This window comes from Tiliqua scincoides, chromosome 3 (genome assembly GCF_035046505.1).
Source record: "Tiliqua scincoides isolate rTilSci1 chromosome 3, rTilSci1.hap2, whole genome shotgun sequence".
In the NCBI taxonomy this organism is placed as follows: Eukaryota; Metazoa; Chordata; class Lepidosauria; order Squamata; family Scincidae; genus Tiliqua; species Tiliqua scincoides.
The window spans coordinates 172,777,452-172,790,931 of NC_089823.1; the positions used below are offsets into that span (position 1 = coordinate 172,777,452).

Below are 13,480 nucleotides of genomic sequence, written 5' to 3' on the forward strand. Positions count from 1 at the left end.
AGATGTGTCACCTTTTCGGAGATGCGGTCATATACCGTGGGAGCATCAAGTCTGATATATTAAAAATAAAATATTGAAATGAATGGGAACCCACCTGAAATTGGTTGACAACCCACCTAGTGGGTCCCGACCCAGTTTGAGAAACACTGCACTACATCATATTGGCTCTAATATTATTGTAATACTATTAGAAATATTTATATACCACTTTTCAATTTTAAAAAGTTCACAGAGCAGTTTGCTTAGAAATCATAAATAAGTAAATGTTACCCTGTCCCTTAAGGGCTCCTGGTAAGAATCCCTTATCCTGTGATGGCTATATGCTACCTCCAGGTTCAGCAGAAGTATACTATGCATCTGAATACCAGTTTCAGGGAAGCAATGGTGGTAGAGAGGTATACTATAATCTCTGGCTTCCCAAAGGTATCTGGTTGGGAAACAGGATGGTGGGCTGGCTTGTTCCAGCAAAACTTTTCTTATATTCTTGTTTAAGTTCATTTCCCCCTTCACCTGATCCAGACCATGTAACTAATCGGATAGATGTGCAAAACCAAGGAAAATTGCTTTCAAACATGATTCATACCACCTTGGTGCTAATGTCTTAGACCAGGGGCGCTCAGACTTTCAACTTTAGGGATGCTGGACCTTTAACATGTGTATAGAAGAGAGAATTGCAGCAGGTGCAGCTTGTCATCCCACAGATGACAAGCTACACCTGCTGAAATTCTCTTCTATACCCCCCCCTTTGCCCCTTGTGGTTCATTTGTTATAGGAAACATGTTTCACGATGACCTCTTCCTACCCTAAAGCTGGACAGGGGCGGGAGTGGAGAGGCTGCGATCCCCATCGATTCCAAGACCGTCTCCTGTGCTTGTGCTCCTCTCCACGTGCTTGGGCAGGCGGAGAGAAAAAGGACCGTGCCAATGGTAGGTCACTCGCCGGTCCCTTCCTTCCAATCGCAGCCCCTGTCGCTTGTCAAGCCTGGACCCTCCCCCTCGCCACGCAGAGAATCCCCTTCCCTGTCGAAGCGCATCCTCCAAGTCCACGATCTCGCTGCCTCGAAGGGAGACCCTCCCGCTTCCTCTTATGGACAGCTTCCCCCCCGGGATCCAGCCCCGCGTCTTCCCACGAGCAGAGCTGGCGGTCCACCTGGCCGTGCACCGGCTGCGCACCCCCTGGGCCCTCGCAGCAGATCTGCCCGGAGCTTGGAGGGGGGGATGCTGGACTGTCAGGGCAGTGGGGCCAAAGGGGCCCCCGTCCACACCAAGATCTCCTTCTCCATCCTAGACATCCTGGATCCTCAGAAATTCACCCGGAAAAGCCATCCTGCGCCTGCCACAGGGAGAAGGGACAGCCTCGCCCACGCGGGACAGCAGGAGAAAAGTTTGGGAAGAGTTGAACTAGACAGGAGGAGGAAGCCCGAGGAGTATCATGGTAGGCGATGCGTTCTGGTCCTCTCGGGCCACTGATGTCCTTTTTGTTTCCCAAGTTCGCCCCCCTTTCATTCCTTCCAGGCACGGCGCTTCCAGATGTGGCCACCAGACATCCTGCTAGCTGTTTGAATGGGCTTCGCCAGCGCAGCCGCATGGATCGCTCCCTAAGGCTGCGATCCACGAACCACTTAATCTCAGGATGGCTTATGGGACTCTGTGGCGTGGCTACTGCTGTCGCGAGGCATTATTTTAGAGCCCAGGGCATGCTCTCACGCTGCCCTGCCAACTGGGCTTTGTGAACAGTATGCTCAGCTGGAATGAGCTTCCCTTCAGTGTGTGGAATTAGAGCCCAAGCCCAGGCATGTCTACTCAGAAGTAAGTGCTATTACAATAAATGAGGCTTACTCTCAGGTAAGTGTGGATAGGTTTGCAGCCTGAGAGCCCAAGCCTATGCAGGTCCACTCAGAAGGCAGTCCCATGATAATAAATAGGGTTTACTCCCAGGTAAGTGTGGATAGGATTGCAGCCTGAGAGCCCAAGCCTATGCATGTCTACTCAGAAGTAAGTCCCCTTGTAGTCAATGGGTATTACATCCATGGATAGCATTGCAACCTACAATCCTATGCACTCATTGAACAGAATGGAACTTACTTTTGAGTAGAACTGCATAGGATTGGGCTGTTAGCCCGCAAAAGACTGTCAAACAAACCTACCTGCATTTGCTTTCCTGTACTGAATTTAAACTTTGCTGGTGAGCAAGTCTTCAAACACTCCCAATCATTTTTTTTTTTAAACAAAGGCGATGTGGGAAATCATCTGCCCGCTCTCACTGTCAGGACTGTAAACTTTTATGCTGCTCTTGTCCCCGCAGAGCTCTGACAACCCTAAGCGCTTGGCGATGGGCAGGCGGAAATTCAGCAGGCGAAGCTGAAAAAAGTCTAGCTTTTCTCACCGCCTGCTCTCTTAAAGGCACGGAAGGCTTGCGTAGGCTGCTGCTGGTGGTAGTGGTGATTAGTGGGCATCTCACTGACAGACGAATGGCGCTTTAGTTCCCCCCCCCCATATTTATGCCACCCTTCCTCCAAGGAGCTCAGGTACATGGTTCTTTCCTTCCTTTTGTCCTCACAACAACCCTGTGAGGTAGGTGAGGCTGAGAGAGAGTGACTGGCCCAAGGTCATCCAGGAAGCTTCATGGCTGAGCTGGGATTTAAACCTGGATCTTCCAGGTCTAACTCCTGAACCACTACACCATCCTGGCTCTTTGGGCGATTGGGATTGCAATCCTATGCACACTTAACTGGGAGTAAACCTCATTGACTATGATGGAACTTACTTCTGAGTAGACATGCATAGATTGGGCTGTTATGCACACATGCCTCCCTCCCGCTGTGGCTGATTCGGGAGAAAGAGCCTAAAGCCTATGCATGCCTACTGAGAAGGAAGTCCCATTATAGTCAATGGGGCTTGCTCCCAGGTAAGTGTGGCTAGGATTGCAGCCTCCCACCCAACCCTATGCATGTCTACTCAGAAGTAAGTTCCATTGGGGCTTGCAATGGGGCTTGCTCCCAGTAAGTGTGGATAGGCTTGCAGCCAAAGTCCGCTGATGGGTCCCACCATGAGTGATCAAGCCCTGTCCTGGAGTGATGGGGAGCAGAGTCCTGGAGCCCTGCGATGTTTCCCTTGAAGAAGTTGCGGGGGAGGGGGAAAGGGAAGCGCTGTTCGCAGAGCTGTGTCCCCCTGGCAGAGCCGCAGGGGGGAGAAGCGCAAGTGCACCGCAATTGTTCTCGTCTCTGTCTGGTCGGACGGGCCTGATTGGCAGGGGGAACGCGCTCGGCTAAGGACAAGCGAGATAATTGTTCCTGTGGCCTCCCCACAAGAGGATGCCTTCGCTCCCCCCTTGATCGATATCCTATTACTGACTCCTGCGTATCTCCTTCCCACAGCTTGCAGGTACCAACTTCAAACCTCTTTTCCCCTCCTGTCTGATCCTAATATTCTTCGATTAAAACTTACCTTTAATAGATGACATCTATCGATCCGCCCCTTCACAAATCTGAAACTCTATTAGGACGGCGGCAGAAAGGAGATGGGAAAAAGAACGGGGTGGCGGCGGGGGAGGCGGGCTGACTTCTTAAAAAAAAGTTTAGGAACTTTTTAAAAAACATCCTTCTCCCCCGCTCCCCAAAATTAGGTTCTCAGAGCCCAATCCTATGCACGCCTACTTAGAAGTAAGTTCCATTATTGTCAGTGGGGCTTCCTTCCAGGTAAGTGTGGTTAGGATTGCAGCCTGACAGCCCAATTCTATGCATGCCTACTCAGAAGTAACTTCCATTACAGTCAATGGGGCTTACTCCCAGGTAAGTATGGATAGGACTGCAGCCTCATAACTCAATCCTCTGCATGTCTACTCAGCAGTAAGTCTCATTATAGTCAATGAGGCTTAGTTCCAGGAAAGTGTGGGAGTGGAGTATAAAGATTGTAACCTTATACACTTTTAACTGGAGGTAAGTCCCATTGCAATGAATGGGACTTACTTCTGAGTAGATATGCCTACATAGGGTAGTGTAAACCTTACCTAATGTTGCTTCATTCCCAAAATGCTCACCCCAAGTCTTACATAGGGTGACCAGATACCAAGGGGGAAAGAGTGCCTATGCCTTTAACCACTGTATAGAAGTGGGAATTCTGGCAGGTGTAGCTCAACCCAGAAGGGTTTAAAAAGCTGCAGCTGCCAAAATCCCCTCTTCTATACAATGGTTAAAGGTATAGGCCCTTTGTCCCCCTTTGTATTTGGTCATCCTAGTCTTACATATTCCGAAAGATCAGAAGGTTGGGCACACAGGTGTCTGCTCAAAAACATGCTTAGAAGTCCTCCCCCCCCCCCAGACGTGTGGTGGCTGGCCGAGAGAAGGCACTCTGTATATACTCAGAAACACAATTTAAACCTTAAAAAAAATATTCACGACTAATCTTTGGGCATCTTGTGTATGTTTTTTATTGTAGCAGGATATTCCTGATACATGATACTGTATTAGGAAATGATTCAGGACTAAGGCTGCAATCCTATCTATATTTTACTGGGAGTAAGCGCAATTGACTATAAAGGGATTTACTTCTGAGTAGACATGCAGAGGATTGGGCTATGAGGCTGCAATCCTATCCATACTTTCCTGGCAGTAACCTCCATTGACTCAAATGGAACTTACTTCAGAGAAGACATGCATAGTTTTAGGCTGTGAGGCTGCAATCCTATCCATACTTTCCTGGGAGTAAAGTCCATTGACTAAAATGGGGCTTACTTCTAAATAGACATGCATAGGATTGGGCTGTGAGGCTGCAATCCTATCCACGCTTTCCTGGCAGTAGGCTCCATTGACTGTAATGAGTCTTCTGAGTAGACAGGCATAGACTTGGGCCCTAAACTGCCTGAGGCCAGGCTCTGGGGCTAAGGCCAGAGATTAAATTCATGGGAAGCACGTGCAGTGTCTGAACTAAAGCCAGTTTCAAACGCTAGCCAGCCTGCGTTCCCTGCGGCTGCCTGGGCAGCACATGCGATGTATGTATCTGTGCACAAAGTGATAGAGATGCATGTGGAGGGGATCCGCTTCCGGGGAGGAGAATAGCAATTAGGCGGGTCAGTCTCGATCAGGCGAGCGCACGTGTCCGGGAGAGGCAGCCGGTCTCATTCTGTCACCCCATTGTGTGTCTCGCAGATGCAAACAGAGAGAGCGAAGGAGCAGCCGCCGCCACCCCGGAGGCAGCAGAGACAGTATCGGTGGAACGAAAGGAAGAGCCTGGCTTCCCTCCCTCCTCCTCCTCGGACCTGGACGAGCCCAGCTCTCCACGATCGTCCAAGCGGCGCCGGGCCGAGGCCAGCTGCGCCAAACCCCGGAGAGCCCGGACCGCCTTTACTTATGAGCAGCTGGTGGCTCTGGAGAACAAGTTCAGGGCCACCAGATACCTGTCGGTCTGCGAGCGCCTCAACCTGGCCCTGTCGCTCAGCCTGACCGAGACGCAGGTCAAAATCTGGTTCCAGAACCGAAGGACCAAGTGGAAGAAACAAAACCCCGGGGTAGATGGTGCTGCACAGCCCGGAAACAACACGCTGCCCCCTGGAGGAGGAGGCAGCCCTGGCTCACCAGGCTCCAGTTCCTTGGCCTACCAGACTTTCCCCTCCTATGCTTCTGCCAATGTCCTTTTTCAAGCAGCTGCTCCCCTACCTCTGGCTGCAGGAGGGGGACCTTTCCCCCCCCTTTTCAGCCCCACCTATTTGGCCCCTTTTTATGCCCCTCATCTATAAAATCTTTGCAGGGCCTCTAGACATATTTGCCTGGGAGTGGAGAGGAGCGGAACCTATTGTGTTTAAAAGTGAAAGGAAAATCTATCTCTAGGAATTGTGTCTTCACCCTATTTTCTAACAGGTCTGCTTTCCTAGATCATATTTAAGAGCATGCCCTCTAATCTAACCAAACGCCTTGGATCATGACTATGTAGTGGTAGTTCTATTTTATTTTTTTAAATCTGTCCATGGGAATGGAAATGTGAAAAATAGTGACCAACTCCCCAACATTTACTTTTCTTGTGAAAGATCAGAACTGCATCAGCTCATTTAAATTTGTGAAACAGCTTGAAAGCAAAGTTACTCTGAATTCAAGAACATGGATCTGCTTCTTCTTCTTCTTCTTTTTTTACAAACAGCAATATTTGATATTTATATGACTGCTGGTAATGTAAAATATGAAAGAGGACAAAAAATGCTGTGGATTTAAGTGTAAGGGGAGCAAAACTGGTTTCTGAAATCCTTCTTTTTGAAATCCATTTTCTTTGACCTGCCTTGTGATGCACACTGAATGAGGGTACTATTGTTTCATTTCCTCACCCAACCTGGTGAGGTTGGGTGAGATAAGCTGGACCAGGTCATAAGATTGGGACCTACATTGCACCACCCTGCTCCAACAATGAAATTCACTTGTAGCCAGAAATAAGGATGAGTGTAATAGCAGAAATATATCGAATGTAGCTCGGAAATGAGACAGTATTTTAATAAATGTGCATTCTCCTATACCAGCTTGTATTTTCAAGGAACAATTTCCATAGGGTGAGTCTGGAGCCACCGGAGGGCAGCATTAACCTCATGTGGAACTGGATGAAGCAATTGTTTGAGTTCTATAGATGGTGGTCCAGCCCCATGATCTGCTGGTCCTGTTGCAGTGTCATTTATTTCTCACATTTGTATCCCATCCTTCCTTCAAGCAGCTCTGGTTCTTTTTCCCTTCCTATTTTCGCAATAATTCTGTGAGGTGGATTAGGCTGGGAGGCCTAAGGTCTCCCAGTAAGCGTCCTACTAGAGGAAGGATAGGAATCCCAGTTCTAGATCAAAGCTAATAGCTACAACATGTTGGCTCAAGAAACATGTTTCTTATATACAAGACCAAATTTGTGCTGTAGTTCTAAATACAGTATATGTTTCATAAGTACCACCCTGAATTTAATGTTTAAGTGTCAAGATACATAAATCATGCTTGTTGAAGACTTTTAAGCCACACATGGTTTGCTTCTGCCCTTGTACTTTTTTGTCCCACTGCTTAGTTGCCAGCATAAGGCATACAGGTGCCTACCAAGGGCAGGGTTTGCCTAAAAAGGACAAGTCTTCTGTATATCGTGTTCAGAAACTCAATGTATCTCTGACTTGGAAGCCATAGTTGGCATTCATCTGGACAAACAGCCTAGCCTAGCCTAGCCACACAAAATAAAGCAACCTTGAAAGATAATCTGTTACGGGATCTGTATTCAAAATGTAAACATATTGTGACATCTGCAGTTGCACTACCAACCCCTTTGTTCCTAACCAAAGACAAAATTCTGCTAATTGGCTGTTCTGGGAGCCAAGCCTTTTCCTAAGGAGACTCTTCTGCCAATTTTTTTCTTTGTTTAGGATCCACCTCTTACTGACCTGCTTACCTTCTGTACGCTATTCTGTTCCAGTGTTTGCCCAAGTGGCTTTTCAAAAATATACTCATTACCTCTTCTGTTGTTTATATTTGTGTTTAAGTAAAACAGCTTGTGTTGGGTGGACAGTTTCTTCTTAGCACCAAACTTGGTTTATCTCTTTTCTTTCTTTCTTTCTTTTTTTTTAGAACACAGATAGTCATCAGATTTTCCCACCAGTGGTTCGCAACCCAATTTTTGGAGGTTTGTGAAACTAACAGGGTAAATTAGGCTATGTACATCAAGGGTTAAACAACCTGCTACTTGGGGGTGGGGAAGCACTGCTGCCCAATCACTACTATAGTTACAGAGGCATGAGTGGCTGGTAATGTGAGCGTGCCCGCGCGCGCGCGCGCGCACACACACACACACACACAGAGTAAATAGTGGGGCCAAAAGGGCAGGAAATGTAAAGGTCTCTGACATTCTATGCAAAGTTCAAATATATGCAAAATTAGAATGGTTACCATTCACAACCATCTTATCTTGTCTACATTTGAGCTTGGTATAGAAATGTCACCAGCTATTTGCATTTCCTAGCCTTTATGGTCATGAAAGCATAGGATTGTGCTCTAACTCAGCTAATCCTCTGATCTTTTTCCATAGTAGCTAGAAATTTAATCCTTATTCCTTGAAGGCTTTTGAAAACAAGTATGAACCCTGTGCCCTCTAGTGGACAGTCCTGGAGATCTTTTATTGGATAGTTGCTGGACCAAGAAAGTATTTCAGTTTTTCAAGCTACTACGAAATACATTAAGGACAAGAGATTAGGATTCATCCAAACTGTCCAGAGAGGTTCATAGCTGACAGTCACAGTACTTCATTAGTTTTATTTATAATATAGAACAGAATTCTATAACTAGTGCCTGTTTGAGGAAGGCAGCCCACATGGGTCCAGCCATGTGCTTGGACTAAACTTTTTCATTTTTGTTTTCCTTCAGTGCCAGGCTGCCTCAGACTTCCCATTTTTTCCCCAGCAGCTTGTCAAAAAGAAGTCAAACCATTCACAGTCATTTCTGACTATCAGACTGGACTTCAGGGAAATGCAGGCACATTCCATAACATATGGTGTAAGTGACCAGTGTCAGAGGCTCAGAGCCATTCAGGTCAGCAATGGTACTTTGCCTTGCTGTCCTCAATGACTCCAATGCTGAGGGGAAGGGTACTTACAGGGACACTTCATATAATGCAATTCTGAATAATGTGACTCTGAAGCAGTACCATGTAGGATGGAAGCAGCATAGAGGAGAAGCTGTCACAAAAGTTGTTTCCACAGCTTCCGCTGAATGATTGAGGCAATGTGTAAACTGGCCCTTATTAGCTCTTTTCTATTTTCCACTTTGTCAAATGCGTTTTCACTTTTTTGTGGCAGGCACAAGTGGAAAGAGTGGAAGCCATTTCTCAGAGAATTCCAGGGATGGTAAAAGACTGATGTTACTTAAATTGAACCAGAACTCTTTTTTATAGCATCTAAGATATTGCAGATTATTTGTTAACTTTGTAACCTAGAGCAGTTCCAAGCTGTGTGTGTGTGGGGAGGGGGGGGGAATTGCTCCATCTGTTTTAACAAAAAGGCAAGATAACATACTTACCTTTATAGCAACATGTGGAAAGCCACACTTTAGATAGCATCAGAACCAACAGTTCTGATCATTGGAGCAGTCTTTCACTGATGTCACTTTGGGCCTATGGAAAGATTTCATGAGTGCTGATTTACAGGTTCCCTACATACATACATGCATCCATGCTGAAAAAGAAAATGTTCTTTATATGTGATTGAATGTTGTTGGTAGGATTGAATCAAAATATACTTGTGTCCTTTTGCAATGTGGTATTCTGCACAATATATTCCACAGTAGCCATGACATAGTGTACCTGCTACAATGTTTCCTTCTCCAAAACCATCAAAGGTACTAATAATGAATTCAAGGGCGTATCATTTTGTATGTGAAATGGGGACAGGAAACCATCTTCTTATTCCTTTGCTTTGTAAATAGCTTTGAGAATTCCCTCCTTTTGACAGAAAAGCAATATATAAATATTCATCAAATGGCTATGGGCCCAATCCTATTCAAGTTTCTAGCACTGATGTAGCCATGCCAATAGGGCATGCGCTGTACCCTGTGGTGGTGGGGCAGTCACTGAGGCCTCCTCAATGCCAGGGACCTTTTGTTCCCTTACCTTGGAGCTGTATTGCAGCTATATTGGCACTGGAAAGTTGGATAGGACTGGGCTCAAGGTGAGTATGAGGAGCACTCCAGTTGAATACTTTGTATGATCTCACCAAAGAAGAATACAGCTCCTCCTTCCTCACTTGTAGCCCACAGTATTCTCTCAACTCCTAAGGAGTTCTTAAAAATTGTTTTAAAATGTATTTTACAAGTGAAACGCCTCTCTACTCCAACATACAGAAAAATGCAAATGTAACCTATGCAACTCAATCCCTTGCAGTTTTCACAGAAGCAAGTCACTCCCAAGTGATGGTATGCAGGACTAAAGGCTTGAAGAGAAGTTGCAACACCAACAAGCCTCCTCCTTCCTCCATAGGAAGATATCCTGCCATTTTGCAAACTCATTTTGATTGCTTTGGTTCTTTTTTCAAGGGTCACTTGTTGGCTGCACGACCTCCCTCCTGAGGGCCATGTAGTCTGTTTATTGCCCCTAGAGGTAATTAAATGGCCTTAACCCTCTTAGCCACTTAACACCTCTCAGGCTTCTCCAGTTTCAGGTGCCAATTATTCTTTAACCATCAGAACTTTCAGTCCTGGTAGTCAGGCCAATTTGGTAAACCCCTTGAAGCCCTGCTCCAACCTGAGCCTCCCTGACTCAGCTTGAACCCTGGAGCAGGTTACTGGGGTCTCCAGGTTACACACCAATCACTCTGGATTAGCTCCCACAACCAAGTCCCCCTTGTTCCATCAATCCCAATAATCCAGTCAGTTGTAATAGATAGGATTTATTGAATACAGTTTTAAAAATAGTTATATGGATAGGCACTGTATCAGTCACAGATTTCAGAATTTAGTGTAGAGCAGGGGTGCCCAAACCCCGGTCCGGGGGCCACTTGTGGCCCTCGGGGGCTCCCAATCCAGCCCTCGGTCCTCTGGAGACTTGCTGGAGTTCATGCTGGCCTGATACAACTTTTCTCAGCATGACGATGACTGTTCAATCTCTCACCTGAGCTGTGGGACAAGGGCTCCCTCCACTGCTTGCTGTTTCATGCCTGTGATGCAGCAGTGGCAGTGAAGGAAAGGCTAGCCTTGCTTTGTTCAAGGCCTTTTATAGGCCTTGAGCTACTCCAAGACCTTCAGTCATTCATGTAAGGTCTATCTCAAATTCATTTATGTAAATTTAATCAAATTTTAAATGTAAATTAATTCATTTTTTCCTCAGCCCCCAACACAGTGTCAGAGAGATGATGTGGCCCTCCTGCCAAAATGTTTGGACACCCCTGGTGTAGAGCAGTGTATCAATACAATACTCAGTACTAATAAAACAATAGAAAGCCAACTCCTAACTCTCTCACCAAAGTCCTTACTCTTTCAGAGTTCCAGTCTAACCCATCCCTGCTACAGTCAAGGTGGGTCCATCTTGTCAGAATGGTCAAAGCTCAGGCCCCCTTAGCCAGAGACAAAGCTGTAACAAAGGAAAGCTCTTTCCTTTCATCTTTATAGGTCTCCTGACTCATCCACCAATTAGAACTGGGATCTAGCCGAACATTCTAGGGGTGAACGTGCCACAAGCCTCCTTGCTCATGGTGGACTCCCCAGCCTGAAAAGTTCACAGCTGTACCTTGTTGTTAATCAAGTTGGCCTTGGAGCCAGTTTAGTAGCTTGGTACCTTATCTGAGGGCCCTGTGAAACAGCCGCCTCCATAGTTCTCTCAGACCTGGTATGCACTAATTAGAAGTTGGTTACAGCTGGGCCTTGTAACTCAGGCCTAGCAACATGGCTACAAGCAGAAGCTTTCCTATTCTGCCGTTACCTGATCACTTCATGTTCACTTTTCTGTTACAGGATGTTATGAACTGTTTTCTTCCAGTGCTGTACCCTCATTTACCCTGATTAAAAAATAAAAAATGGTAATTATGAGCACAGCCCTAACTCCATAGTAAAGATACAACCCCTACCATTCTATCCATTGCTGAGAAGGGAGATGTTGCATCAGGGCCCAATCCTATTCAACTTTCTAGCACCAATGCAGTCATGCCAATGAGGCATGTGCTTCATGGGGGGGGGGGAGTCACAGAGGTCTCCTCAAGGTAAGGGAATGTTTGTTCCTTTGGGGCTGCATAGCTGCTGGAAAATTGGATAGGATTGGGCCCTCATTGTCCTCAGAAGAATACCATCAGAAATGTGTACTCTGGATAGAGAGGTTGAACACCATAAATCTGACTCAGCATAACATTTTATAGTCTTGTAATCTGTTATATTCATCATGAAGAAAGGTTACCTGGGGATTTCTAACACATCACATGGCTTTCCAGAAGCATATTTATCAGAGGGTGGGGTTGGAGTGGGAAAGATTTATCAGCAAAGTCCACAGTTGTCATTTCTGCACCATGAAACATTGCCAGATTGGCAGGAGCCAAGAAGCAAGACACCGAGAAGTTAAATAAGGTCAGAGTCTGGAAGAAAAGCCATAGAGGTAAGACAAGGATATGATGAATGAAAACACTCAGATTATTACACAGGCCTATACATATTTTGTTATCTTAAAAGTTAGACCAATTCTTGGATATATTTGGGGTGCTGAATCAAAAAATGGCATCAGTTTTGCTAGATTGGCTTGTGTTTTAGGGATATAGCATAGCAGCGTATGCTGATTCAAGCAGGAAGCTTAAAGTGTGAGGAAGCTGCTGGAATCAGTATATAAGGTGGCTATGCTGTACCCTCAAACCTGTAAAATGACTGAGAAATCATTTTCTCTCCCTAGAGCAATGGTTCCCAAACCGTGGATCAGGACCTTGTCCCATCCAAATATTCCAACTCCCTTCTAATGCCCACTTTTTGGCTAATTAACACCCTCCTTTTCCAAGAACAACAGCTGTGATGTGCAAAGAAATGAACAGAACTCCTTATCAGTTGAGCAATTAACAAGAATTTATTGCTACAAACACATACGCTCCATGCAAGTCCTATTGTCCAGAGGCTTTCCCTCCCCAAAACTCCACTTAACTCAGTGCATAAAGGTCTGAAGCCACCAGTCCAAATCCAATCCAGTCTGCAAAGCACAGCCCAGTCTTCTGCCGCAGAGTCCCTCCTCTGTGTCCTCTCCAGCAGGGTCCTGGCAGTCCTCCCTTCTGGGTCCTCCAGCAGGGTCCTGGCAGTTTGTCTTCTCCCATGTGTCTGTCCTGTAGGTCTGGGGTCAGGTAACCTCAGGGTAGCTCTGTCTCCTTCTGAAGTTGCCTTTTTAGATTGTGAGCCCTTTTGGGACAGGGAGCCATTTAGTTATTTGATTTTTCTCTGTAAACCACTTTGTGAACTTTTAGTTGAAAAGCGGTATATAAATACTGTTAATAATAATAATAATAATTTTATCCTTGGATGTCTCATAATCCAAAATCCAGCTCATCTGTGAGCTACCTTGTTGGCCCCTTGTTAAGTCCAAATTAGGCTCAGGTGAGCCATCTCTTCAGTCCATGCCCATTCAAAGTCCCATCAAGGTCAAATGAAGCTCAGGTGTCCATCAGAGTCTCAGTTGGCCTTGATTGATTACAGCTGTGGAGCCAGCCCTGCCCTTCCCAGAGCTGTCAAACAGCTGTCAAAACATGGAATAGGTGTCAACACCACATCATCCACCTGATGATCTTCTGATCTTCCATTACAGACCTACTGGTGGGTTGCAACCTGATTTTTGGTGAGTCACTAAAGGGATTGATGAAAAGATCAGGTAACTAATTGCCTCAAGCTCTCTGTTCTAAAATCAGATACTGACAGCCCAATCCTATCCACAGTTTCCTGGGAGTAAGCCCCATTGACTGTAATGGGTCTTGCTTCTGAGAAGACATGCCTAGGAGTGGGCTCTGAGGCTGCCATTCACACTTTCCTGGGAGTAAA

The 13,480-nt window shown here is 46.0% G+C and overlaps 1 protein-coding gene across 1 annotated transcript; it reads left to right on the top strand.

Moving 5' to 3' along the window:
* The first annotated feature begins 923 nt into the window (after positions 1-923).
* NKX1-2 (NK1 homeobox 2) lies at positions 924-5,733 on the top strand. Its single transcript, XM_066621442.1, has 3 exons — positions 924-1,434; positions 4,908-4,966; positions 5,227-5,733. The coding sequence occupies exons 1-3, from the start codon at positions 924-926 to the stop codon at positions 5,731-5,733; spliced, it is 1,077 nt and encodes a 358-aa protein (XP_066477539.1).
* Positions 5,734-13,480: the final 7,747 nt, after the last annotated feature.

Coding starts and splice junctions, on each gene's coding strand:
- NKX1-2 (XM_066621442.1), top strand. CDS start 924: ATGGTAGGTCACTCGCCGGTCCCTTCCTTCCAATCGCAGCCCCTGTCG. Junction 1,435..4,907: donor GAAGCCCGAGGAGTATCATG/GTAGGCGATGCG, acceptor ATTCATGGGAAG/CACGTGCAGTGTCTGAACTA. Junction 4,967..5,226: donor GCCAGCCTGCGTTCCCTGCG/GCTGCCTGGGCA, acceptor CGAAAGGAAGAG/CCTGGCTTCCCTCCCTCCTC.